This window comes from Kogia breviceps, chromosome 2, assembly GCF_026419965.1.
Source record: "Kogia breviceps isolate mKogBre1 chromosome 2, mKogBre1 haplotype 1, whole genome shotgun sequence".
Lineage (NCBI taxonomy): Eukaryota > Metazoa > Chordata > Mammalia > Artiodactyla > Physeteridae > Kogia > Kogia breviceps.
In genome coordinates, this window is record NC_081311.1 from 47673865 (window position 1) to 47699589 (window position 25725).

The window sequence follows — 25725 nt, forward strand, 5'->3', positions numbered from 1 at the left end:
AAAAAACCTTGACCATATTTCCACATTCGATTCTCCACTGAAACATAATGAAAACATTCTGTTTTTAAAACAAATTGTAACAGGCAGTGAAAAGTGGATGCTGTACAACAATGTGGAACCGATGAGATCATGGGGCAAGCGAAATGAACCACCACCAGCCACACCAAAGGCCGATCTTCATCCAAAGAAGGTGATGTTGTGTATATGGTGGGATTGGAAGGGAGTCCTCTCTCCTTCCAGAAAACCAAACTATTATTTCCAACAAGTACTGCTCCCAATTAGACCAACTGAAAGTGGCACTCGATGAAAAGCAACCAGAATTAGTCAACAGAAAACATATAATCTTCCGTCAGGATAACGCAAGACTGCATGTTTCTTTGGTGACCAGGCGAAAACTGTAACAGCTTGGCTGGGAAGTTCTGATTCATCTGCTATATTCACCAGACACTGCACCTTCGGATTTCCATTTATTTTGGTCTTTACAAAATTATCTTAATGGAAAAAATTTCAATTCCCTGGAAGACTGTAAAAGGCACCTGGAACAGTTTTTTGCTCAGAAAGATAAAAAGTTTTGAGAAAACAATAATTCAAAAAGAGACATGTGCCACAATGTTCACTGCAGCACTATTTACAATAGCCAGGGCATAGAAGCAACCTAAGTGTCCATCATTGGATGAATGGATAAAGAAGATGTGGCACATATATACAATGAAATGTTACTTAGCCATAAAAAGAAATGAAATTGAGTTATTTGTAATGAGGTGGATGGACCTAGAGTCTGTCATACAGAGTGAAGTAAGTCAGAGAAAAACAAATACCGTATGCTAGCACATATATATATATGGAATCTAAAAAAAAAAAAAAAAGTTCTGATGAACCTAGGGACAGGACAGGAATAAAGATGCAGATGTAGAGAATGGACTTGAGGACCCAGGGACGGGGAAGGGTAGCTGGGATGAAGTGAGAGAGTGGCATGGACATACATACACTACCAAATGTAAAATAGATAGCTAGTGGGAAACAGTCACATAGCACAGGGAGATCAGCTCAGTGCTTTGTGACCACTTAGAGGGGTGGGATAGGGAGGGTGGGAGGGACACACAAGAGGGAGGGGATATGGGGATATATGTATACGTACAGCTGATTCACTCCGTTATACAGCAGAAATTAACACAACACTGTAAAGCAATTATACTCTAATAAGGATGTTAAGAAAAAAAAAGTTTTGGGAAGATGGAATTATGAAGTTGCCTGAAAAATGGCAAAAGGTAGTGGAACAAAAGGGTTAATACGTTGTTCAAGAAAGTTCTTGGTGAAAATGAAAAATGTGTCTTTTATTTTTACTTAAAAAACTGAAGGCGGGCTTCCCTGGTGGCGCAGTGGTTGAGAATCCGCCTGCCGATGCGGGGGATGCAGGTTCGTGCCCCGGTCCGGGAAGATCCCACATGCCGCGGAGCGGCTGGGCCCGTGAACCATGGCCGCTGAGCCTGTGCGTCCGGGGCCTGTGCTCCGCAACAGGAGAGGCCACAACAGTGAGAGGCCCGTGTGCCGCAAAAAAAAAAAAAAAAAAAAAAAAAACTGAAGGCACTTTTTGGCCCACCCAATATTAAGGAAGCACCTCCTGACCTTACCAGTTAGTGTTCAGAGATTTCAAACTTACAAACTAAACCACCTCCAAGCCTTCGTGCAGACTCTGTGAAACTGGCAGGGACCACAAAGGAGGAGCTCTCACAGTGAGGCCCAGCAGAACCTCTCAGGTGATGTAAACCATTTATGATGAAAGGCCATGGGGAGGCTGTGGACAGGGAGGTGCCTTGGCAACTGCCTCACGAAGGAGCAGCTTTTATCCTGGTGCTCTTCACAGAATACATGCAAAAATGTCATACATAGGATGAAGGCAGCAGAAAGTAATGCATCAGGACCCCCGGGGTCTGCAGGTCCTTTCTAGGTGCGCCCGCTCTGGTACAGGTTTCTGAGAACCCTGCCATGTCCGTCCAGTCCCTATTTTCAAGGGCTCGGAGAGCAGATTCCATAATAATGATGATCATAATTGTGGTAAGATAGTAATAGGTGACACAACGTACCAGATGCAGTTCTACGTGCTTGACATGTATGACTCATTTATGAGAAAGAGTCATCCCAAGGGAGGCACCATTCGTCTGCCTCGGAAGTGACGTTCTGGAACTTGTACGCAGCTCCTCGGCATGTGCTATTGATTGACCTTGTGTGGCAAGGAAAGCCCGTGGAGCACTTTTAAAAGCCTAGAGCGAGATGTCAGGAAATTCGCCCTATTTGCACTAGTCCTTGGCCTTTATCAATGGCAGCTACCTTGGACAGGGGACCTGTCATTGTAAACGACAGTGAGATGCCAACATAGTTGTTGAGACCTGCGTTCCTCCTGCAAGATTCCCCACTTGACATTGCAAGGTACAAGGTTATAGGATGATGAGTGTGTTGCTGGCAGTCTTGGAAAGGCAGCTTGGAGCTGCTCGGAGAGGAACTGAGGAAGCCCTCTGGGGGTCCTGGTGAGTTCTCATGGTCTGAACTGAGGTGTGCAGGCTGGAGGAAAGGAAGCATGTGGACACTTCTGAAGGTAAAATGGATCAACGGAAACACTGACTTTCAAAGATGGTGTGGGAGCAGGAAGGGTTCAGGGAGGGCAGGCCCAGAAGGATGCTGGCAGGGCCAGATTGGCACATCTTCCTCAGCCCTGCTCGCGGAGGGCTTTCTGGGTCGGGATCTTTTGCCCGACAGGCCACACTTGGCATCCCAGCCATCCCAGTTCAGGCCACACTGAATCCCTCTGCAGTATGTGACGGACAGCTTTATGCCAGGATGAGGATCCTCTGCTCATTCAGCCGGAAACGGGATTGAACAGACCCCAAGGGGGCATAGTTCATATGTGGAGGCACAAAGCTTGTCCTGGATCCAGGGAAACACCAGGCATCTGGGGGATGAAGCTTGGGTGTCTGAATGCTCCTCGGTGGGAACAGTTAACTGCTCCTCTGGTGTATCCCCGTGAGGCAGGTATTTGATGGAGGGATGGCACTCGTTATGCACAGGCGCAGTTTTTCAGTATGAGGGCGCTTTGAGCTCACATTCACTTATGAAAGCAAGGTGTGCCTGGGTGTTAGGTTCTTCATTTTAAAAATGTTCCTTGGTGGGATCATCTCAGTTTATACTTTTTTTTTTTTTTTTTCTGCTCCCAGACACATTAAATTGTAGAGGCACAGAATTTCCACATGGCTGGCCTGCCCACACCCACCTCCCTTTGGGCAGCTGATACTGTTTATTTCAGACCATCCCAGGGACAGTCATGTGCTCCCCTCCTTCTCTGCCCCATCTTGAGCCAGGATGGCCCTTGGTCTTGGGCACCAGTCACTGCTCCTACCTCCAGGACCCTATAGCACTCAGGCTGGCCCCTCTTCCTCCCACCAGGGCAGGGCTTTGAGCAGCTGTAACAGTCCTGGATTTAGTATAGACTGAAAGTGCAGTGGAATGCTGATATCGCCTTCCAGTACCTTTTTGGGGAGCTGGTTTAAGCCTAAAGCAGCCATTGTGGATCTGGCTTGATTGACCTTCTTCCTGCCCTAGTTCTCTCATTCTCTGTTGTCTGGGCTGGGCTCAGAGTCCTTGCTTCAGGGCCAAGGAGGCAGGTCCACCCGGATCAGATCCCAGATCTCCTGCTTGGACCTCTCCGAGGCTTAATTTTCCCATCTGGGTGGGTCAGAGATTGTGGATATCAGGCACTTTTCACAGTGCTTTGCATATAGGGTAGACAGACATAGCTCTTATTAACTTTAGCTTCTGCAAAATATGACCGCTCACAATTTGTTCAGTGCCTGGTAAAATCCAGGTTGCCTGCTTTACCTAGTGTCCTGGAGTGGCCACCCATTGCTCGGGGGTGCAGCCTCTCTCTACGCCCTGCTCGCCTGCTCTTTCCTGCTTGGCACTTGTACAGCACTGCTACGTCTGTGGCTCTAGGAGGGTGCACTGTGCTCCCTAGGCAGAAAGATTTTCTGATCAAGGTTTAAGTTGAAGTTTGTGCTTCCCCTCAGGGCCAAGACATGGCATCATGAGATACCCAAGTAGCAATATTGTTTTCCCTGGGTAACACCATGACATGCCTCTACCCCCCTACTGCATCTACACGCTGGAGATTAGGATCCATGCTCTTTAGCCATTTCATGCCCCATCTAATTTAGGCTGAGCTTTCTTATCTGACCCTAACTATAACCCTGTGAGATAGATAGCAAGGATACATCTTCCCATCTTACAGGTTGGGGGATGCAGGCCAGGAAAGTGAGTGACTTGCCCTATATCACCTCTCTAGTCAGAGTGGAAGCAGATTTAGTGCAGGCTTTCTGCCCCTGTCCAGTGCCCATTTGCTAGATCCAGCCACCACGTGCCACAGATCAGAGGTGCCCAGTCTTTGTGGGACAGAGACTCCTATGAGAGGCGGCCAGCCCGGAACTTTGTACATGTCACAACAAGGGTCCCACATGTGCACCTCCTGCCCCACCCTTGTTGGAGCCAGAAAAACAGCCCTGTTCCCCACAAATAGCACTTCTCTCCAATCACACAGCTCTCTAATTTAGCTGGAGTTTCCGGCCTATTTTCTATCTTCCTTGGTTTGACTGGCTCCAGCAATGCCCACTCCCTTGTGTCAGACCCAAAATACAGTCCTGTTGCAACCCAAGATGTAGAATAACTTTTCTCGTAAGTGAATCATAAGACAGACTTTGTCAAAAATTCCTACCAGCCCTGCTGGTTCAACGGGAGACGTGAGATTCTGAGGGAATGACTGTCTGTCGTATGTCATTGTGGTGACTCATTGTATCTGAGTGCTTATGATTGAGGTATGAAGTAGAACTAAATTTAGTTTAGTGCAGTTTTACTGTTTTCAAGGAGAATGGTGATGACAAAGCAGATCTTTTTTCAGCATACTGAAAGCCCTGGGCATAATGGCCTAAGTTTATGATGTCTCAAAATTTTCATTTTATATTAAAGAGCTAAAGAATTAAAACCAAGAAAAGAGAAGAGGAAGGGGGAATATTATTTGGTTTTGCGGGGTGTGAGGTGCAACTGGGGAGGATAATCCCAACTCAGAGGCAATAGACAAAAAGAAACTACCAAACGATTTTAGCAAATTCAAATGACCAGGGCTTCCCTGGTGGTGCAGTGGTTGAGAGTCCGCCTGCCGATGCAGGGGACACGGGTTCGTGCCCCGGTCCGGGAAGATCCCACATGCCGCGGAGCGGCTGGGCCCGTGAGCCATGGCCGCTGAGCCTGCGCGTCCGGAGCCTGTGCTCTGCAACAGGAGAGGCCGCAACAGTGAGAGGCCCGCGTGCCACAACAGTGAGAGACCCGCGTACCGCAAAACAAAACAAAACAAAAAAACAAACAAATGACCATGCATTTAACAAAAAGCCAAAATTCAAAAGTAGGAAAATGTTTGCAATAAGTATGTCAGATTGATGTCAAAGATGCAAACAAATCTATAAGAATGACTCACAATCCTAATAAATAATAACAGAAGGTGTCCCTACATCATTCATAAATAAGGAAGCACAGACAAACACGGGAAATGTTCCTCCTAGCAAGCAAAGAAATGCAAGTAAAAGGAGATAATCACATTTTTCTTCATTAAGTGAGAAATTTTTTAAACTGATAAATCTGGTGTTAAAAAGGGTGAAAAGATAAATGCCCTCATCCATTGACCAAGAGGCTATAAAGCAGTACTAACTGGTCAGAAATCATTTTGACAGTGGGTATTTTTTTTTTTTTTGACAGTGGGTATTGAATAACCTTTAAAATGATCCTCCTCTGTGAACTAGTATTTCTAGATCTAAGAATCCAAAAACAAAAGTCTAAGAATGGAAAACCATGTTATTTGTATATCAAACTGGGAAACAAATGAGATGTTTAGATGTCAGGGGAAGGCTAAGTAAACTGTGGCATGTCTTCTCACTGGAATAGTGGGAGGATGTAACAACACGGAAAGTGTAGATTAAGTAAAAAGAAGGATGCAAAATTGTAATACAATATTATTTTTTAAAAACACAATGTATAAGAACCAAGGAAGAGTTGAAACTTATGTCCCCAAAAAGCCTGCACATGGATGTTGACAGCAGCTTTATTCATAATCTCCAAAACTTGGGAGCGAAAAAGATGTCCTTCAGTAGATGAATGAATGAATAAACCCTGGTACATCCAGACAATGGAATATTATTCAACAGTAAAAAGAAATGAGCTATCAAGCTATGAAAAGACATGGAGAAAACTTAAATGCATATTTCTAAGTTAATGAAGCCAATCTGAAAAGGCTACATACTATTCACTTTGTTGTAAAGGAGAAACTAACCCACTATTGTAAAACAGTTATACTCAAATAAAGATGTTAAAAAAAAAATGCAAAAATACAATAATGGGTAAGGCTTGAGAACATTTTAAATTGCTGAATATTATCACAGGTGCAAAGAGTAGCATCAACACATATACACTACCAAATGTAAAGTAGATAGCTAGTGGGAAGCAGCCGCATAGCACAGAGAGATCAGCTTGGTGCTTTGTGACCACCTAGAGGGGTGGGATAGGGAGGGAGGGAGGGAGACACAACAGGGAGGGGATATGGGGATATATGTATGCATATGGCTGATTCACTTTGTTGTACAACAGAAACTAGCACAGCATTGTGAAGCAAGTATCCTCCAATAAAGATGTCTTAAAAAAAAAAAAAAAAAAAGGCTACATACTGTATGATTCCAACTATGTGTGACATTCTGGAAAAGGCAAAGCTATGGAGACAGTTAATAGCTCAGTGGTTGCCAGAGGTGGGGGAGGGGGGGATGAATAGGAAGAGCACAGAGGAATTTTAGGGCATGGAAGCTATTCTGTATGATACTACAGTAATGGCTACATTATAAATTTGTCCAAACCCATAGAATATACAACACCAAGAGTGAACCCTAATGTAAACTGTGGACTTTGTGTGATGATGTGTGTCAAGGTAGCTTCATCAATTAAAATAAATGTACCACTCTGGTGGGGATGTTCGTGATGGGGGTGGTCAGGGGTCTATGGAAAATCTCTGTATCTTTTGCTCAGTTTTGTTGTGAACTCTAAAAAATAAAGTCTTTTTTAAAAAATAAAACAAGGAAGAGGAAAAAGGCTGGAAATATTTATGAAGGTCATGTTTTGGTTACGATAGACTTATTTTCTTTCGTCTCCATGCTTGTAATTACCATTTTAAAACATGAACGTGCATACATTTATAATAGAAAAAATAAACATTTCAAGAGTTTAAAAAGCTAGGAAATGAAGCTGTATGTGTGGTTGTGTATTTAAACAGTTCTGAGGGTTTCTGATCCCTTGTTTTCTCTTTGTGGCCAGAGTTTTGTAAACACACATCCCTTTTGGCTATTTGTAAATTTACACAGTTGACCCTGTACTCTAAAGCCATGGCCAGTTAGAATTTCTGTTCCCAATAAAAATAAGCTATCTTTGGGGACTCTCAGTGTGAACTGTATTCTTGGAAATTTCCCCACAACGTGACTCATTCTTTGTTTATTTTTAAAACTCCAGGACTATATTAGAAGAGTCTGTTTTCTTTTATTAAATATATGTAAATATTTGTTAGTGTTTAATTTACTGTTTTCCAAAGATTATACAATCACATGATTTAATAATTAAAGTTAATTAATTAAAAAAATGTAATAATAGTTCATATTATTATATTATATAATAATATATTATATAATATAATTATTAATTATTATTATTATATTAAGTAATATGTAATAATAAAAAATAATTCTCCTTGTCCAATCTTCCTTCTGTTTATTTCCTCAGCAGCCCCATTTTAAGGAACCACTGTTTTTAAATTCTTGTGAATATTTCCAAAGTTTCTCTATTTGTGTACATAAATACTAATATATATTATTTTCCTGTATTTTTATACAAAAGAAATGACACATTTTACACATTGTCCAACACCTAGCTTTTTCACTTAACAATGTGTCTTTTCTTATCCCTGTATAAATAGCTTCCTCATTCCTCTTTACAGTTACAAAGGACCCCGTGTGTGGATTTGTGGGTTCACCATAATTCCCTTCACCAGTCCCCCGCTGATGGACAGTTGGGTTGTTTCTAATCTATTGCTATTACCAACAGGACTATAATGACTTATATGTACATTTCATACCCATGCAAGGATATCCACAGAATAAATTCCCAAAAGTGAAATTGCCGGGTCACAGAGCATAAGCCTCTGTAATTCTGATAGCCCCTGTGATCCTGATTGCCGAATTACTCTCCATCAGGAAGGGTTTACACTTGTACCAGCAATACTTCTGAGTGCCTGATTCCTCACACCCTTGCCAAAAGAGCGCTTTGCCTTAAGTTTGATTGTTGCCATTCTGATATGTGCAGAAAGAAAGTGCAGTACATTTTAATTTGGCTTTCTCTTTCTTGAGGAAGTTTTAGCATGTTTTCCTAGGTACGAGCCTTTTTTCTTGTGTGAAAACTGTTTACCACCTTCATACATTTTGACTATTAGGTCATATCTTATGAATTTCTAGAAATCCTTTGTATTAGGGAGATCAAGGGAGTTACCAAGGCTCTCTTGGTACCTGTACCTACCTGGCTGGAATATGTGCCTGAGGACAAGAGATTCTAAAAGAGGCTGCCCTCTGGGCTTCTGGAGCCATAGGATGCATTTGAAATAAGACGATGGCCATTCAAGGAAGTGCTTGGACTCCACCCCATAGGTAGCATGGAGAACAGGTTTCACATCAGGCCAGTCGGGGTTTGCAGCTTTCGTGTTGTCTGCTTACAAACAGTGTCACTTAGAGCAAGTCACTTAGCATCTTTGAATCTTGGTTTTGTTACCTGTAATGTAAGGCTTACCTATTACTTTGGGTTTTAACGGTAACACATAGAATCTGATACTACAGTGATTACACAGGTAACCACCCAGATAATTGAAAACACTCACAGCACTCCTGTGGATTAACTCAGTCTTTACCTTAAAGGTGAAGATACATACAGCAGGAGGAGAAAGTGTGAACAGTCATGGGGGGCCCTAGGGACTCCCAACTGCAACTCCCCGGGGTCCCTTCTCACTTGCACAGGTGCTGCTCTGTCTCTGGATTGTGAACCACAAAGATGTGTGCAAGGAACACATTTTCGGGGAGCCCAAGGAGAAGTTTTTAGTGATATCTTAATATCCTACTGGTGATGTAACCAAGCCAGACTGTGTAAACCCATTAACCAGGTGTAAACAATCTATACAAACAATCTATACATCCCAAAACAATGTAGGCAAGCTGGCCCTGGGTCTCTCCAGAGATTTTAGAACTTTACACAGCACATTACAAATCCGTAACTAGCTCCACTCATCATCCTTGGCCAAGGGTCAGTACCAGACCTCCAGACATCCCCGGAGATAGGCACAGAGTGATCCCGGTCCAGCTCTAAGAGTACCCTACCTTACACACAGGTACATGGGGTACTCGGAAATTGCTTCCTTTTCCTTTCCCCGGAACAAGCCTGCCTTTGCCTTCACCAGGTCCTTTTTCTTCTCCAGCTCAGGGGAGACTGTCACCAGCGTGACCAGCTTGGTCCCACTGCAGCCCAAGAAGGGCAAGAGGCGGAAGGAAAAGGCTGACGTTCCTCCTGCAGTCCCTGCCAAAGGTAGGAAGCCAGCCAGCAGTCATCCATGTGGAGAGCGCCTGGGGTCTGATGTGAGATCAGAACAGGAGAGTAGGCAGGTGGAGGATGTGACATCCCTGATGATATGGTCTGGAGAACCCCACCTAGATTCTGGTCATAACTGAGCCCCGTCCCTGAGGTGGGCTGGGGGCATTGCCATTGGCCGCGCATGGCTTTAGCGGGGGTCAACCTCTACAGACCATTCCACAGTGTATTTTCCTTTGAAGTACTAACATGCTCTGCACATAGCAGGGTGGACCAAGGGGGTGTCAGCATCCTCTTGGTTCGTTCAAGGGAAAGAAGGCTCTATGTTTTTCCTAAAGATAAAAACCAGGTGTGTAATTTATTTTGGATTTGTTCTGGGGATTAAAATGAGGGTTATTACTTGATTCCAATTATGGCTTAGAGCAACATAAATGGGGAAGATGGGCATTTCCTGAGGCGAGAAGTAAAACTGTTTATAAATTGTTCCTAAAATAACTGTGGCCAATTTAGAAGGTCATACATCAAAGGATTTTATATACAGTTAGGAATACAAGGGTTGTCCGGGTGAATAATTTAAACAAGACAGGATCCATTTTATCCCTCATCTGGGGCTTCCCAGGATGGCCCCTTGTCACCCTTTGCGCCCTGTGGTGGAAGGCAGTGGTGCTGAGGCTGAACATATACTGGGTGGACAGAAGGGGCTGGGAGGCGTGAGCGTCCTGCGAGGCATGACACTTGCGGATCTGGGGAGAGAAGGGAGCTGTCCCTGCCCTGCGCCAGGCGTTGTACTGCAGTATCACCTCATTCAGTCAGCATAGATGGTGCCCTGCTTTACGAAAGAAGGAAATGAGACTCAGAGAGCCACGTGGTTGAGCCTGGCTTTGAGTTCAAGTCCCAGTTCATCTAAATACTAGGTAGTTACCTGATGTTGGAAGAAGAGCCTCGGTTTCCTCCTCTGTTAGATGGGGACAATAAGACCCTCCCTGCTGACCTCCCAGGGCTGCCGTGAGGGTCAAAGGTCACCGCTGTCAGCGGTGACAGCTGACAGCTGTCACCGCATGCAGCTAGGAGGAAGCCCCAGGGAAGGTCCCAGCCTCAGCCTTTACCAAGCTTTTACCAAGTGCACCTGGTTCTCACCTGCACATCTGACCTCTTTGTAGCTGGCGGTGTTTTATGCTGTGGTTTTGTTGACCTTGTTGAGAGGAGAGGATGACGTATCCAAAGGCTAGGAGAGGATCACCCTCCCCCGAGGGGCACCAGTCCAGCTGTTACCTGGATCAGAAACTAGAGTTCCTCCACGAGGACAGGAAGTGGCCCTATGTCCGAGGCTCTCTGTCTGTGGTGCTCATGATACGTGGGTTTTAAGGGTCCTGGGAGGAATTGCAAACTAAACCCTTGATGTGCTTCCACAGCTCCCATCGCTGCCCCGTTCCATAAACCGAAGCTGCTGAAGCCACAAAGGAAAGTCGCCCTGGTGAGTAACCGCATTCTCTGTGTTGTCCCCTCAAGCCCTAAACACAACTCTGGTCCAAGGAGTACCTTTATTGACTGAAAACACGCTCCAAGTTCTTGGTGCTTTGTTCCCAAGCAAAGGCATTCTCTCTTCTTGGGTCAGCTTCTGAGTCAGCTTGTCTCCATAGCTAGTTCCCACAGAGTGGCTTTAAAAAAATCCAAATGGAATTACTTTTCATTGTCAATGCTCCTTTTTTTGAAAAGAAGGGGAAAAATTGCACTCAGAAAGGTATAAAATAGAAAGTGGACCAACTTGTATAAATTTGATAACCACTTATATAATATAATGTAATATAAATATAAATATACACATACACACATACATATAAATATAAATATACACATAAATATAAATCTTGATAACCACTCTGAAGAGGCTGCTGAAGAACTTTCCAGAAAACATGTTATACTTTTAATTTTGAAACAATTTAAGTTTTACAAAGAGTTAGAAAGATGGTACAGAGAGTTCCCGTCTACCCTTCGCCCAGCTTCTCCTAAGGTTAACTTCGCACATAGCCAAGGTGTATTTGTCAAAACTGAGAAGCTACCATCAGCACATCACCATTAACTGCACTCCAGACTTGGATCAGATTTCAGCAGTTTTTCCACGAATGTTCTTTTTCTGGTGCAGGATCCCATCCAGGCTGTCACATTGCATTTCGTGGTCTTGTCTCCTTAGTCTCCTCCAATCAGGGCCAGCACCTCTGTCGGTCTGCTTCTACAGCCTTGACACTTTTAAAGAGTAGTAGCTGCATTTTTTACAATGTCTCTTGATTTGGGTTTCTCTGAGGTTTTCTGATGATTAGAAATGAGGTTATGGATTTGAGGGAAGAACAACACAGAGGAGATATGCCTTTCTCATAGCATCCCATGGAGTGGACGTGCTATGATGTTGACTGTGACCACTTGGTGAAGGTCGGTCTACCAGGTTCCTTCAGTATAAAGTCACCATTTTTCCCTTTCCATACTTTATTTGTTAGAAGCCAGTCATTAAGTCCAGGTCACACTCAAGGGGAGGAGAGTGAAGCTGCACCTCCTGAATTTGGGGGGGTGTCTGAGAGACTTTGTGGACACATATGAAGACCACCACAGTAATTAATAGGTATTTTAGGGGAGATACATCAAGCCTGTGCAAATAGCCTGATTTTCCTTGAACTTTCGTCTACTCATTTTAGCATTCATCCGTGGATTTTGCTTGCAGCACTTATAATTATGGTGAACTGATGGTGATTTTCTGTTTTCCTCGATCCATCTCCATTTACTATTTGAAATTCTTCTGTAAGGAAGAGCTGGATCCCTTTCTTCATTGGCTTATTCACTAATTTCTTTATATCAGTATGGATGCATGAAGATTTAAGTTCTTTTAAGTTTGTAATCGTATTGTTATTTATTTTGTTGCCAATTTTGTTCAGCAGCTGTGTATTTGTGTGTGAGAGAGAGAAAGAGAGAAAGAGGGAGAGAGAGGCAGAGAAACTGGAAAACCAATTCTAAAATGTGTATGTAAGATAATAAGATTATCTTAGCCTTTCGGAGGGCCAAGATAATCTTGAAGGAAAAGAACAATGTGAAAAATTTATATATCAATTCACAAGATTTATATTAAAGCCATAGTAATTAAGCTGTATAGTAAGTAATGGTATTAGCACAAGAATAGACAAATAAACCAAAGGAACGTAATAAAGAGCCCCAAACATATCTACATATGTATTGTCACTTGATTTTATGACAAAAGTGACATTGCAGTGCAGTGAAGAAAGGATTATATTTTCAGTATACAGTGATGGGTCTGTAGGATCTCCGCATGAAAAACAAGGATCCATAACCTGTACTTCACACCACACACAAAAATTAATTAGAGAAGGTTCATACACTTAAGTAAGAAAGGTAAAAATAAAACTTCCTAAAATTAGCTTATCTACATAAGGTCAGGGCAAGCAAAGATTTTTAAACAAGACATGTAATGTATGAGCCATAAAGGAAAAGATTGAAAACTTTGGATTACATTAAAATTTAGAAGGTCTATTCTGATTAAAGATATCAGTACAAGAATGAAAAGGGAAGCCACCTGTGGGGAGAGTATATCTGCCACGTGTATATATATATATATATATATATGTATATATATATATATATATATATATATATATATATATATATATATATTTTTTTTTTTTTTTTGGTATGCGGGCCTCACACTGTTGTGGCCTCTCCCGTTGCAGAGCGCAGGCTCCGGAAGCACAGGCTCAGCGGCCATGGCTCACGGGCCCAGCCGCTCCGTGGCATGTGAGATCCTCCCAGACCGGGGCACGAACCCGTGTCCCCTGCATTGGCAGGCGGATTCTCAACCACTGCGCCACCAGGGAAGCCCTGCCACGTGTATATTTGATGAAGGATTCTTACCTAGAATTTGTGCACACCTACAAATCAATAAAAAAGAAAAAGGCAACACTACAAAAAAATAGGTAGAAGTCTTAAACATGTGCTTCACCAAAGAAGACATACAAATAGCCAGTCAGCACATGAAAAATGTTTAATCTCATTGGCATCATGGAAATGGAGGCTAGAAGCAGAAAACCAGTTCACATCTACCAGGATGGCTACAGTGAAATACTTACATGGTTTCCTTTATTTTTTGCCTGTTTTTCTCTGATCCATTTGGAATTTAGGAATGGATCCAATTTTATCTGTCATTCTTTTTGGTCAGATTCTTTTTTATTTAACTTTATGTTTCATATTTCAATAATTGCTACTTGCCAGTTTCATTATACTTCATCACTACATTCTAAACAATTATTTAAACTTAACTTTTATTAGTTCTGTTATTACTTTTTCTTGAATCCAGTGTCTTCCCCCCTAAATATATTTGCCTTTACATTTGAGTAGTTTGTCTGTGAATGGAACTCTAGTTTCATAAACATTTTCCACTCTCTTCTGGGAGATATGCTAAGCACTTTGTGTGCATTTCTGTTTACTTCCTATATTGCTCAGCATAAATGCCATGCTCATTACTGTGGCCTCTAATGCCTTATATCATGCAAGCCACGTGTAATTTAAATTTTCCAGTAACCATGTTAAAGATGTAAAAACAAACAGGTGAAACCAATTTTCATAATATGGCTTATTTAACCCAATATATCAAAATATTATCATTTAAACATATAACCAGTATAAAAATTATTAACGAAATATTTTAATCTTATTGTTCTGCTAAGTCTTCAAAATCCAGTGTGTTATGCTTCCTGCATGTCTCATTTCAGAACCACAGTTCAAGAGCTTAATAGTCACATTTGGCTATTGGTTACCATATTGAACGGCGCAGCCCTATAATGATCTAGCCCCCGTGACCTCTTTGACATCATTTTTACCACTGTCCCCCTTTCTCGTTCCCCTCCCATCATTCTGTCTTCCTTGCTAGTCCTTAAACATACCAAGCACGTTCTGGTAGGGCTTTTGTTGTCATATGCCTGGACCGTCCTCCCCAGGCTATGTCTGTGGCTTATTACTCACCCCCTAGGGTCTCTATTTAAATATCAACTCTGTGGAGAAGCCTTCCTGAAACTCTATGTAAAACACCACCCATCCTCTGAAGGAATTCCCCATAAGAGGCATCCTGACGTACTTTTTTTTTTTTTTTTTGTGGTACGCGGGCCTCTCACTGTTGTGGCCTCTCCCGTTGCGGAGCACAGGCTCCGGATGCGCAGGCTCAGCGGCCATGGCTCACGGGCCCAGCTGCTCCGCGGCATGTGGGATCTTCCCGGACCGGGGCACGAACCCGCGTCCCCTGCATCGGCAGGCGGACTCTCAACCACCTGCGCCACCAGGGAAGCCCCTGATGTACTTTTACATGTCTCTATTACCTGCCTTTCTCTTCTCAGAATGCAAGGTCCATGAAGGCAGGGAGGTTGTCTGCTCTGGTCACTGCTGTGTTCTCCACACCAGAGCCGTGTCCAACAGGATGGGGATGTGTGATTTTGCAGCCCAGCTTTGTGAAGTAGGTTCTGTCATAGTGCTTTTATAGATGGGCACATTGAGACTCGGAGTCAGTAAGGTGACAGATGGACGACTAACCCAAGGTCATGCAGCTTGTGGGCTGCAGTCAGGACTTGAACGTTTGTCCTTCTGAAGCCAGAGCGTAAGGTTTTAACCAGCTTAACTGAAGCCTTGTCTCAGAGTGGAACCTGGATCTCTGTGCATGATTCTGACATCCTCTCATGGCTCAGCCTTGCCCCTGCCCTTCCTATTCTGTGCCCAAGTTTCTGCTGTTCTCCTGACAGGATGGTTCCTCTGTTTTCCAAAGAAAGCCTCCTTTTGTCTGCAATGAGTTGTGGGTCCTGAAGGGCTTTTCATAACAGTGTGATTCCATCCGGTTCGTATCAAAAATTCCTTATCAGTTCTGCTCTATTGACTACACTGTCTTGTCCTCAAATGTAGCAGTGGAGTTTTTGCTGATTTTAATAGATTTCTGGTCATTCAGTAGACTTTGGGAAACTCAATTGAACACAAAGGCTAAAACTATCAACTTTCCTTGGAGCATCCTTCATCCCATCCGTTGAGAGTCAGTTTCCCCAGAGAGTCTGAGCTCACTCTCTCCCAGCTGCCCATATCACTGCACATCTGTGTGTGTATGTGTGTATCTTTTCCAGATCTTTTATTCTTAATCCTGATATTTATCAACAACCTCAAAAATGATTATACTTTATAAATTTCCCCCATCTTACATTCTAAGTTGCTCAGGGCCTGTTGTTTCTAATCCAATCTTTTACCCCTGGTAACAACAGAAACCGCTCTTTATTGACGTTCCATTGATATATCCCAGGGATATATAAGAAAAAACTCTTTTTGCATGTCATCATATTTAATTCTCACAATAAGTCCCCCTACTCCCAGATTTGCCTGTGAGGACACACAAACACTCTGTTTCAGAAGAGTGAGTTCCTACAACCCACAGGGGGTAGCGTTGCATCTCCCATGAAGACAGTGCTGCTGCCCCGGTAGACGGGGCAGTGTCAGCAGCCTTGAATGGACAGTTTCCTTTAGTCCACAGCTATAAAAGCAGTTTGCCTTAAGCAGTTTGGGGCCACTTATAAACAAAGTAGATTCAACAGCATTTTCAAAAATAACTGGTCTTAATTGCAAGTTTTTATGGTTGATTTTTGTTTGTTTGTTTGAGCTGGTATCGCCCTCTGGATGGAGATTCAACATAGGAAATTCTTAATTTTCACAGAAAGTAAGTTGGGGCACTTATCTGCACTTAAAATGGATTCTTTGTTTTATGGAAATATCACCCATGACAGTCCTTAAATACCAATTTTCCTTTGATCTTTTCAGATATGAAAAGGCTTGAAATTTTTATACCAAATTTTCCAGAAATGAGTCAATTTGGAGACCAGTTTGCACCTATAACAATACACAGTGAAGTAAAGAGCTGCCTTTGAGTGGACCTCTGTCTGACCAGCAGTTTAGAGTAAAAAATTCCAGGCCTAGCGTCTGCAGTTTTTGGTTAATATTAATATTTATTTTCCCAGGAGGCCAGCATTGACCTTGGTCTCCATTTGGTCAATATTTTTCTCTCAAATCAGTAAGTCTTGATGGCAGCTGAAACTAAAGTCAATAGCTACTTGTTGACTCACACAGGCCTTAGTGGGTAATTTAGAAAATAATTTGGCAACATCTTTTCTTTGGGGTCTGGTACCAGTTTAGGTGTAATTAATTCTGTAATTGTTGCATTTTGCCACGAAATCCATAAAACCATGCTTCCTGGAGTGGTCACAGGCCACAGAGCCCTTTAGTCACCCAGCCACTTTTTCCAGAGTGATACTGACACATGCTCACCCCAAGGAAGCAACCTGCCTGCCACCTCCACTGACTCATTGGCAAAAAGCGAGAACCCCCATTAAGTGAGCACCTACTGTGTGCCAGCCCCTCTGCTAGGTGCTTTGTAGGCTCCATCTCCCTCATCTCAACCACACATGCCAACTCCCAGCAGACCCCCAGACTCTAGGCAAAAATGACAAGCCTGGCTCCTTGTGTTTTCACCCTCAGAGCATTAACAAGTGGGCATCTTTTCTTATGTTTCCAAGATAACATGGCATTTTGCAAGAACTGTGTATACCAGAGACTAACAGTGGTTGGAAGGTTTAAAAAAAATGATAGGGCTCAAGAAGAAAAAAAAGAGGTGAGAAAGGCACTTTAGACTTTTTATAATCAAGTTATCAAAACTGCTCGCCCCTATTTTAACACAACAACCTGCTCTCAAAGTTAGCTCATCAGCTTATGAGGCCATGTGTTATCACCAAGGCTCTTTCTGATGGACGATGTGATCCCTTTGTCTAACAACCTTGAACACTGACAGTGAAGACCCCCATTTCTTCCCCATGGTTTAGGGCTCCCTGAACCCAGTGAGCTAATTCACATACTTCCAGGAAAAGCTGTCACTGCTTCCTTGTTTCAGAAGAAGCAGAGAAAGCCGGAAGTGCATTTGATTTGTTTTTCTTGCCTTAGGTCACTTATTGATTCAGAGAATGAGCGGAGGAAGAGAAAGCAAACAGTTTCTGTGATGTGGAGGCGAGACCTCCGAAGCAACAGGGACCGTGAGCTGGAAGGGAGGGTGGGCAGCATCCCCAGAGCAACTCACAGAGGAGGATGCAGTCCTGGCGTCTCCTCTGCCTCAGGGTCATGCCTCCTCATTGAGGGTCCTTCAGTGCCTCACCTCTGAGTCCTCTCTCCCCATAATCAAGTCACTCGTATGCAGCACTCGGTAGCCGGAAAGGTCAGGCTGCCCCCGTTCTATAAGGAGAAAACTGTCACTTGTGAGCAAAAGACTGAAGACACAGGAAAAGTAGGAACATCAGGGGCTTAATTACCACCAGTTTCCCAGTGGGTCTCTTGTATCCTGTCTCCCACTCTGATCCCTCTCCCACATTGCTGCCTAGGGATTTTTCTAAAATGCAGCTCCATTCATGTCATTTCCCTGCTTAAAATACTCTCGTGGGCAGAGAGCCCTAAACCATGGGGAAGAAATGGGAGTCTTCACTGTCAGTGTTCAAGGTTGTTAGACAAATCTTTCCCCCATTTTAAAATCAGATTGCTTGTTTTTTGTTGTTGTGTTTGTAGAAGTTCTGTGTATATTCTGGATATTAACCCCTTTGGATACACAATTTGCAAGTATTTTCATCCATTCTGTAGGTTGCCTTTGTACTTTGTTGATATGTCCTCTGATGCCCGGAAGTTTTAAATTTTGTTTAGCATTAGTTTTAAAGTCATCAACAACCTGCCTGTCACTCTGTCCCCAGTGGGGGACCCGGGATCTGCAGACTATGTGTGGAATGAATGAACAATTGAAGGCAGAGATCTGAGATTGGAGTTCTAAGTCCTCACTCCTCAATGTGAGGTCCACGGACCAGCAGCCTGGGCATTGCCTGGGAGCTTGTTGCAAACACGGAAGCTCAGGCCCCACCCTAGACCTACTGAATTAGAATCTGCAATTCAATAAGGTTCCAGATGAATCTGGTGAACATTAAAGTTTAAGAAGTGCAGCTCTAAGTAACTTAACAAACAGTAACCAGCTCTGGTTATGTCATGGCTGGCAGGACAGTCATCGCCAGCCACCTCCGGAGACAGTTGTATTTACATTTTAGTGAGACTGTTCAGCCCACTTGGGAGAATGGTGGGTTTTCTTATTTATCCACAAATAGAGAATTAAACATGAGAATCTGCTTCTAAAGGGCACTGTGACTCTCTCTCCTTCCTGTAAACCTTTCCTGGATAGCTCATTCCTATTTCAGCTGTGTGTAGCCCTGTCCCATGATCTCCTAGGACCCCTCACAGTCACAGGTAGAGAATTCTGTCACGTAGGGAATGTGTGACCAAGACCTGCTTGTCTGGGATTCCCTTGAGTTTAAAGTCTGCAGTAAACCTGCCTCCTCTCATGGAATCTGAAAGGTCAGAGCACTTAAAACAGAGGGATGAGGTTCATTCCATCATAGTTGAAGGGAACCTGTCTTAGGAGTGGGCCTTGCACCCAGTGGTCAGCCCAGGACTGAGATGCCAGCCCTACTGAGTGTTTGCCTGGTGTCAGGAAAGAAGCCCCCTCTTCCAGTTCAGTTTTCACTATCGACAGTGTACTTGCAAGACCAAAGAGTTTTTCTCTGATCCGTAGCAGAAAAGGGCTTTGAGGCACATTAGACACCAGTGATGGCATTCTGAGAGGATTTTAATAATAACCCAAATCCCAGCAAAATTATTTCCAGAGGACATGCATTTCAGGTTTCTTGAAGGATGTTTATAATAAGCTGAAGAATTTCTCTTGTTGTCGTTAAATGTGCTAGCACTGGTTTCAGTTAAATTTTGCATGAAAAGAATATATTAACCTGCATAAAATATATTCATAATTTCGATTTAAAATTAAAAAGAAGGAAAAACCCACAAGCACATGAACAATATATCTCCCCAAGTAAAAGCCTTGGGAAGAAAACAAAAACTTTGCTTGTACTGCACTAGTACCATTTTTACAGAGATAAAAATTCTATGCCCCCCTCGGTACACATGCACATCCCATTATTGTCACGGGGAGTTATGTATGTCGACTGGAGGAAAGAATAGATGCCGGGGCTTCGGAAGGGATGAGAGTGGGGAAAATGGAAGTCATTTCATTTCATGGGCTTCCTTTAGTCGGGGGAGGGCAGGTGGCTGGGCCTTTCATAAGTGGGATGTGATCACCGAGGAGGCGAGATCAGGCCTCCCCGAAGTGGCAGTGGGAACATCTCGTATTAGAGACTCTTAGCCCTGACGCAGGGCTGTCACTTCCCCGCAGGCCACGAGGTCCGTGCCGAGGCCCCTCTGTGCTTCGCACTGTCTAAAAGCAGCTACGGGGCTGGATGCTCCTCAGCTTCATTACAGGCCAGTGGAGGTTGGTTAAGGCTCTGATGTGATTAACAATAGGCCAAGTGAAGCCGTTACTTTCAGGAGTCTTTTAAGACTGGTAGCGCCTTAAGCACTCATTGGGAGCACTCCCCCTTTTGGGAGATGACAGCCATCCCCTAGAAGTGATGCAGAGGGAGTCTGCCTCGCCCTGTTCTGGAAGGGTAGTGTGGCTTTGTGCTTTCAGGAGGGAGGTGATTTCGGAATTGACCACCTTGGAGCTGTGTTTCTGCAGTTTGCTGCATCACAGATTCCTTTGGATCATTTTGCAGTCTCCCACTCAATGTTGACAGGCAGTGTACGAGGTGCTATGGGGACAGGAGCCTTGGAGCCCCCTGACAAAGGTGAACAGGCAGCAGAGAGGTGAGCTGGGCCTGAGGACGGTCCAGGCTGGAGGCAGGCCCGGAAGCCCAGTGGGTCCAGTCCCCTGAGTGACCCTGCCTGGTTGCACAGGCCCACCCTGCTCCCGGGGGTCCTGGGCCCACTCTGGGGCAGGGCCATCTCTGTGTGTCTGCAGGGAACGTCCCTTCAGAGTGGTAGCTTGTTTTCCATCTCGGCTCAGCTGATTTGCTGCCTTTATTGGGCACTTCATTGCTGGTGGGATCATTGCACTGCTGGGAAATAATTTTTTTTAACTTTTTCACTCTATTTTATTTTTGTAATCTCCTGGAACAATATCATTTGTGCTCACATTTGATTTTTTTTTTAAAAGCTTATTTCATTTAAAAACTTCAGTTTTGAATGCGGAGCACTTCAGAGTTGTTTTTAAAAGACTTTTTCAGTCTCAAATAGAGAATACTAGAAATGAATTGCCATTTTGGAAAAAAAGAAAAACATCATCAACGTATCTGTAACATCAAGGAAGGCATCCAAAATATCAGGAAGAAAAAAATTTCTATGTGAAACTCTGAGTTCATGACAAATTAATTGTACATTCAGGGGATTTTGTTTCCCTAGCCAGATTCAATTCTCATTTATTATTATAAGTTCCTAAAGCTGAATTTATACATTCCAATAAGTACTTGTGATGCAATAAGACACAGTCTAGTGAATTAAGATTAGAGTGTGCGTAGAAAGATGATGAATACAAACTATGAATTCAATCGTATGTGCCCATTGCCCATGTTACATATGAATCCAACAAATAAGCTAGCATACCTCCTACTATTTTGTATTTACTCCTAATGCTTGCCCTGTACCTTGTGTCTAGAACATAATGCTGGTGGTGATGATGGTGATTGTGATGGCGATGATGATGGTGGTGGTGATGATGGTGATGACGGTGATGATACACACACTTCACTTTGACGGCACTTGCCCAGTGTTTACCAACATGAACACTGGGATGACTCTGACCTATGCATTGTAATGTGTCCATCTCATAGATGACGCAGGGGAGGCATAGGGAAGTAGTACCGGCACAAACTCCCCCTCCAGGAAGTGGCAGAGCTGGATCTGACCAGGCACTTGGCCCCCAGTCCCTGTTCTTCCTCGCTGGACTCTGGGGTCTGCTGCCTCTAATCAAAAGCACTCAGTAAAGTCCTAGGCCACTGGGTCGAGGGTGTTTTCTGTCCTGACTTTACTGGATGGGTTTTCTTGATGAAAGCTGTAATGGTAATTCTGCATGGGGTGCAGGAGTAAGGCTGGCAATTCAGGATCTCTGTTTGTTAAAACAGAAAGTAAAATTCTTCCTTGGGCCTCCTAATAGGTGGCTTCTGTTAGGAGATTGGCTTATATTCTTCTAAGTATTTTTCTATGTACATATAAACTTAAATCCATATATATGTGTATATTCCCCAAGTGTATATACAGTCGACCCACAGTCATTGTAGGTCCTGTCCACGGATTATGACAAATCCATTTCTGTGTGTTCCCTAAAAACAATCCTAAACAAAATATTCACACGTTGAATTGTCTTCTCATTTACAATATATCAGGCTCATATTTCTATATCAGTACATATAGATCTACCTCATTCTTCTCATGACTGCAAAGTGTTATGGCATCATTGTTTCTTTAATCAGTCCCAACTCTAATTTCTAACTCTTTGGATCAATGCTCTAGTGAATATCCTTTCAGATACAAATTTGCTTAATGGTGTTTCTGTAGGAGAGATTTTTAGAAATGGGATTACGATGGGAAAGTATATCTGCATTTTCAATTTTGATAGATTCTGCCCAATTACCTTCCAAAAGTGTTTTCTTGTTTTATTCTCCCACCAACAAAGGATGAGAGTGAACATTTCCTCATACCCTCCCCAGTGTAGGATATCTAGCTATCTATCTATCTATCTATCTATCTATCTATCTATCTATCTATATCTATCTATCTATCATCTATCTTTAAAACCATAAAGTTGAAAGCCATATGCAAATTTTATATAACTCCAAGTAGTAGAACTCAGGCATCCTACTTCTTAGTAGACTGTCCTCATGGAAACCCTAGATAGGCTGAAGGAGAAATGAGTCCCATGGTTCTGCCCATGATTTCTGAGAGCATCCCCTCCCTACATTCCTGGGACCAAGGATATCCACAGAACAGTTTTTAATGAGTGTCAGACTGGTTTTCTTTCATTTTGTTTTATTCATTCATTCACTCATTCATTTAAAAATGAGCATTAAGTATCTCCTATGTGCCAGGTAGCACCTGGGTCTGTTATCTTCCTAGGAGCTAAGTTATAAACAGTGGTGTGCCCCAGCCCACTCCTATCCACTAGAGAAAACAAATCTCTTTGGCATCTTGAAATCAGCCATTGTGGGAGGATTTACACATGTAAATCAGCAAATGCTACAAATGAGAGTTTTCTTCTTGGGGGGCCAGTTGCTTGGCAATTTCCCTGCACACCACTGGGTGCAGCAGTGGATAAGTTTGACAGAGTCACCATTCCCATGGACCTGAGTGGTGTGGTTATAGGCCAGCTCTTGCGCTGGCTTTGTCGCTTGCTAGCTATTGAGCCCAAGCTTGCCATTTCTTTGCCTTGATTTCTGAGGTCCAATGGCATCCAGCAGCATCTGGTACATGATGTTTTCCAAATGACCTCTGAGTATCTTCAGTTCTCTGTCTCTAAATATTTCAAAGGGAAATTGTTAAAGCAACACTTGTTCGTTTCTATGATAAAATTTGTAGTCATAGTAGCCCTTGTGTAGCATTTCCTGTTGAGCTACCAGGTAATTTTCTAAGTACATTACATATATTAATGCATTTAATTCTCAAAATAACCCCATGGGATAGGTACTATTATTAATCCCACATTTTGAATCCCATGCCTCTGATGAGGAAAAAGAGGCACAGAGTGGTTAAGTAACTTACCTAAGGTCACACAGCCAGTAAATAGCAGTCTTTCAGTCTCCGAGAGTCCATGCTCCTAAGTACCCCTAGACAGACCCTTGCCCAATCCGATGAATCTAGAAAAGTGTTAAAGATTGCAGTTGATTAGAAGATCAAGAGTGTTCAAGATTGAAGACTCTCAGAGTGGACTCCTATGTAGTAGGTAACCAAACACTTTCTTTTTCAAAGCATAAACATTCCCTTTAATAATACTGCCAGGAAAAGTAATTTTGGAAGGCAGCTGGGAAAACATACATCTGTGGTCAACAGGGAAGAGAAAATACGTGACTGTATTAGATCATGGAGCTCTCACTGTGCCACTGTGAAAAGTTTCATGTATCAGGAACCTCCCCAAGAGCGTTATCTATAATCACATTTTAGCTTCCAAAACATATGTTGGTGAAATCTAGAGCTATCCATCTGTCTGATAACTTGTAATGCCTCAGGCCTTTCAGTGCAAAGCTTCAGCACTTTCTAAACCTGGTCACTTCTCTGTCCTCAGAGCAATTAGCCAGGGGCACGTGACTTTCCATCATGTCAAGTTCATTCTGGTAATGCACTTTGCTAAACAGCCTTTGAATTCTCCAGATTCAGGAGCATGATGTGAATTTGCTCAGCTCATGATTTCCGAATGACTTCATCCAACCCAAGGTGCCAACATGCCTGGATAAGACTTTAAAAATCTTCATCTCCATCCAAGGCTTCTCTGCTGAGTTACAGAGCCTTTCTAAGCCTTCCAAAGTCCTAGAGAACACTGGGTTATTGGCCATTAGTCACAGAGTAACCATATGGAAGGGAAGCTGGGTATGAGGTAGGCAGATATAATTGCAACGCTTATAGATGGCTGAAACAACAAAGGAAGTGGGCCTCAGAGAGCGCCTCTATCTCCGTGCACAGAAACGAAGGGTCCTGGTCTCTGGGTCCTGGCTCAGATTGTCAAGATGCACCTAAGTCAGCAGTCACAGCCGCCTCCTGGCTGTGAGAATGCAGCTGGAGTCCAGCTCCCAGCTCTGAGGGAGGATTCTGGTATCAGTTATACCACTAGAGCCCGAGGTCGCATTGGAACTGACCTCAGCCCCAAGGAGACGGTGAGAGCAGATCCGGCATGTGGCTGCAGCGGGTCCCTCGGAAAATTCCCCTGGATTTTCCAGTCTTACCCCACTGACGCTTGGCTTCATATTTCTCCCTGTTCAATGGGCACCTCTAATCGAGAGTCTGTTGCCACCTCACACGCAGCCTGGCCAAAGCAGAGCCTGCACCCTTATCACTTCCATCCCGTGCTGGTAAGAGGCACACTTGCTCTGTCCTTGGAGGTTAAGAGTCCTTTGTGGGTGAGACTGTCGAGCGAGACAAGTGGTCACCTGAAGGGATTCCCTCCTCCTTTATCATATCCTCTCGTCAGTGTCAGCACCACGTGTCTGCTCTTGGAGCCACGCCCTCACGCACTCCGTCCCTCCACACCAAGCCAGGCCCCTGATGAGCACGGGGCAGCTCTCCTTGCCCCGCTTCCCCTTTAGCTGGAGCTCACCTGCTCACTGAGCAGTGCAGACCTGTTCTGAAAACACACTCTCCTGAGATTTGTGTCAGTGAAGCTTCTGCCTTGTCTTTGGAAGGTCACTCTTTTCCCCCTTGGGATTTCAAGGTCTGCTATCTGCCTGGCTGGCTCACCTGGACACCAGAGCCTTAGTCACTGCGACTGGCCCTGTACTTGTAAGTGTGGGGCACTGCCCCTGAGCAGAGGGGGTGGATTCTGGGCAGGCCTGCCTGGCTCTGAGTCCAGACTCCATCCAGCAATGGCTGCAGGACCGTGAGTGATGTACCTGCCTTTTAAAGCCTGTTTGCCCCTCTGTGAAGTGGGCACGGCCATGGGCTCCACCTCGCATACCTCAGGGCTGGTATGTGAGGATTGACTGAGCTGGTGAAGATTAGTTGACACTTCCTGAGTTCTGTGTCGGAAGGACCACTTCTCAACCCCCATCCTCTGTCGCCTCCCAAAGTCACTTCTGAATTGTGTCCTTCATACCACAGTTTAACATCTCTGTCTTGGAAAGGTGTCTCGTTTGTTCAGTTTGGTTTTTTATTTTAATTTAACGTGCATACCTGGGAACTCTACTTTTTCTTTCCATAATATATATAATTATAAATAAACATATAAACATAAACAGTCAGCAGACCTTTGGCACTCAAAATTAAGTCAAGTTCATTTCCAAGGCATGTTGATTCTTACAGGACATATAAGGACCACAACAGAGTTTTCTTTCCTAGGTTGGG

The 25725-nt window shown here is 43.6% G+C and overlaps 1 protein-coding gene across 1 annotated transcript in view; it reads left to right on the forward strand.

Moving 5' to 3' along the window:
* VSTM4 (V-set and transmembrane domain containing 4) overlaps positions 1 to 25725 on the forward strand; it is an 86539-nt gene that overhangs the window by 50089 nt on the left and 10725 nt on the right. The window contains exons 6-7 of the mRNA XM_059051528.2: positions 9587 to 9693; positions 11109 to 11170. Coding sequence (XP_058907511.1) covers positions 9587 to 9693; positions 11109 to 11170 — 169 coding nt within the window. The remainder of the gene's footprint in view (positions 1 to 9586; positions 9694 to 11108; positions 11171 to 25725) is intronic.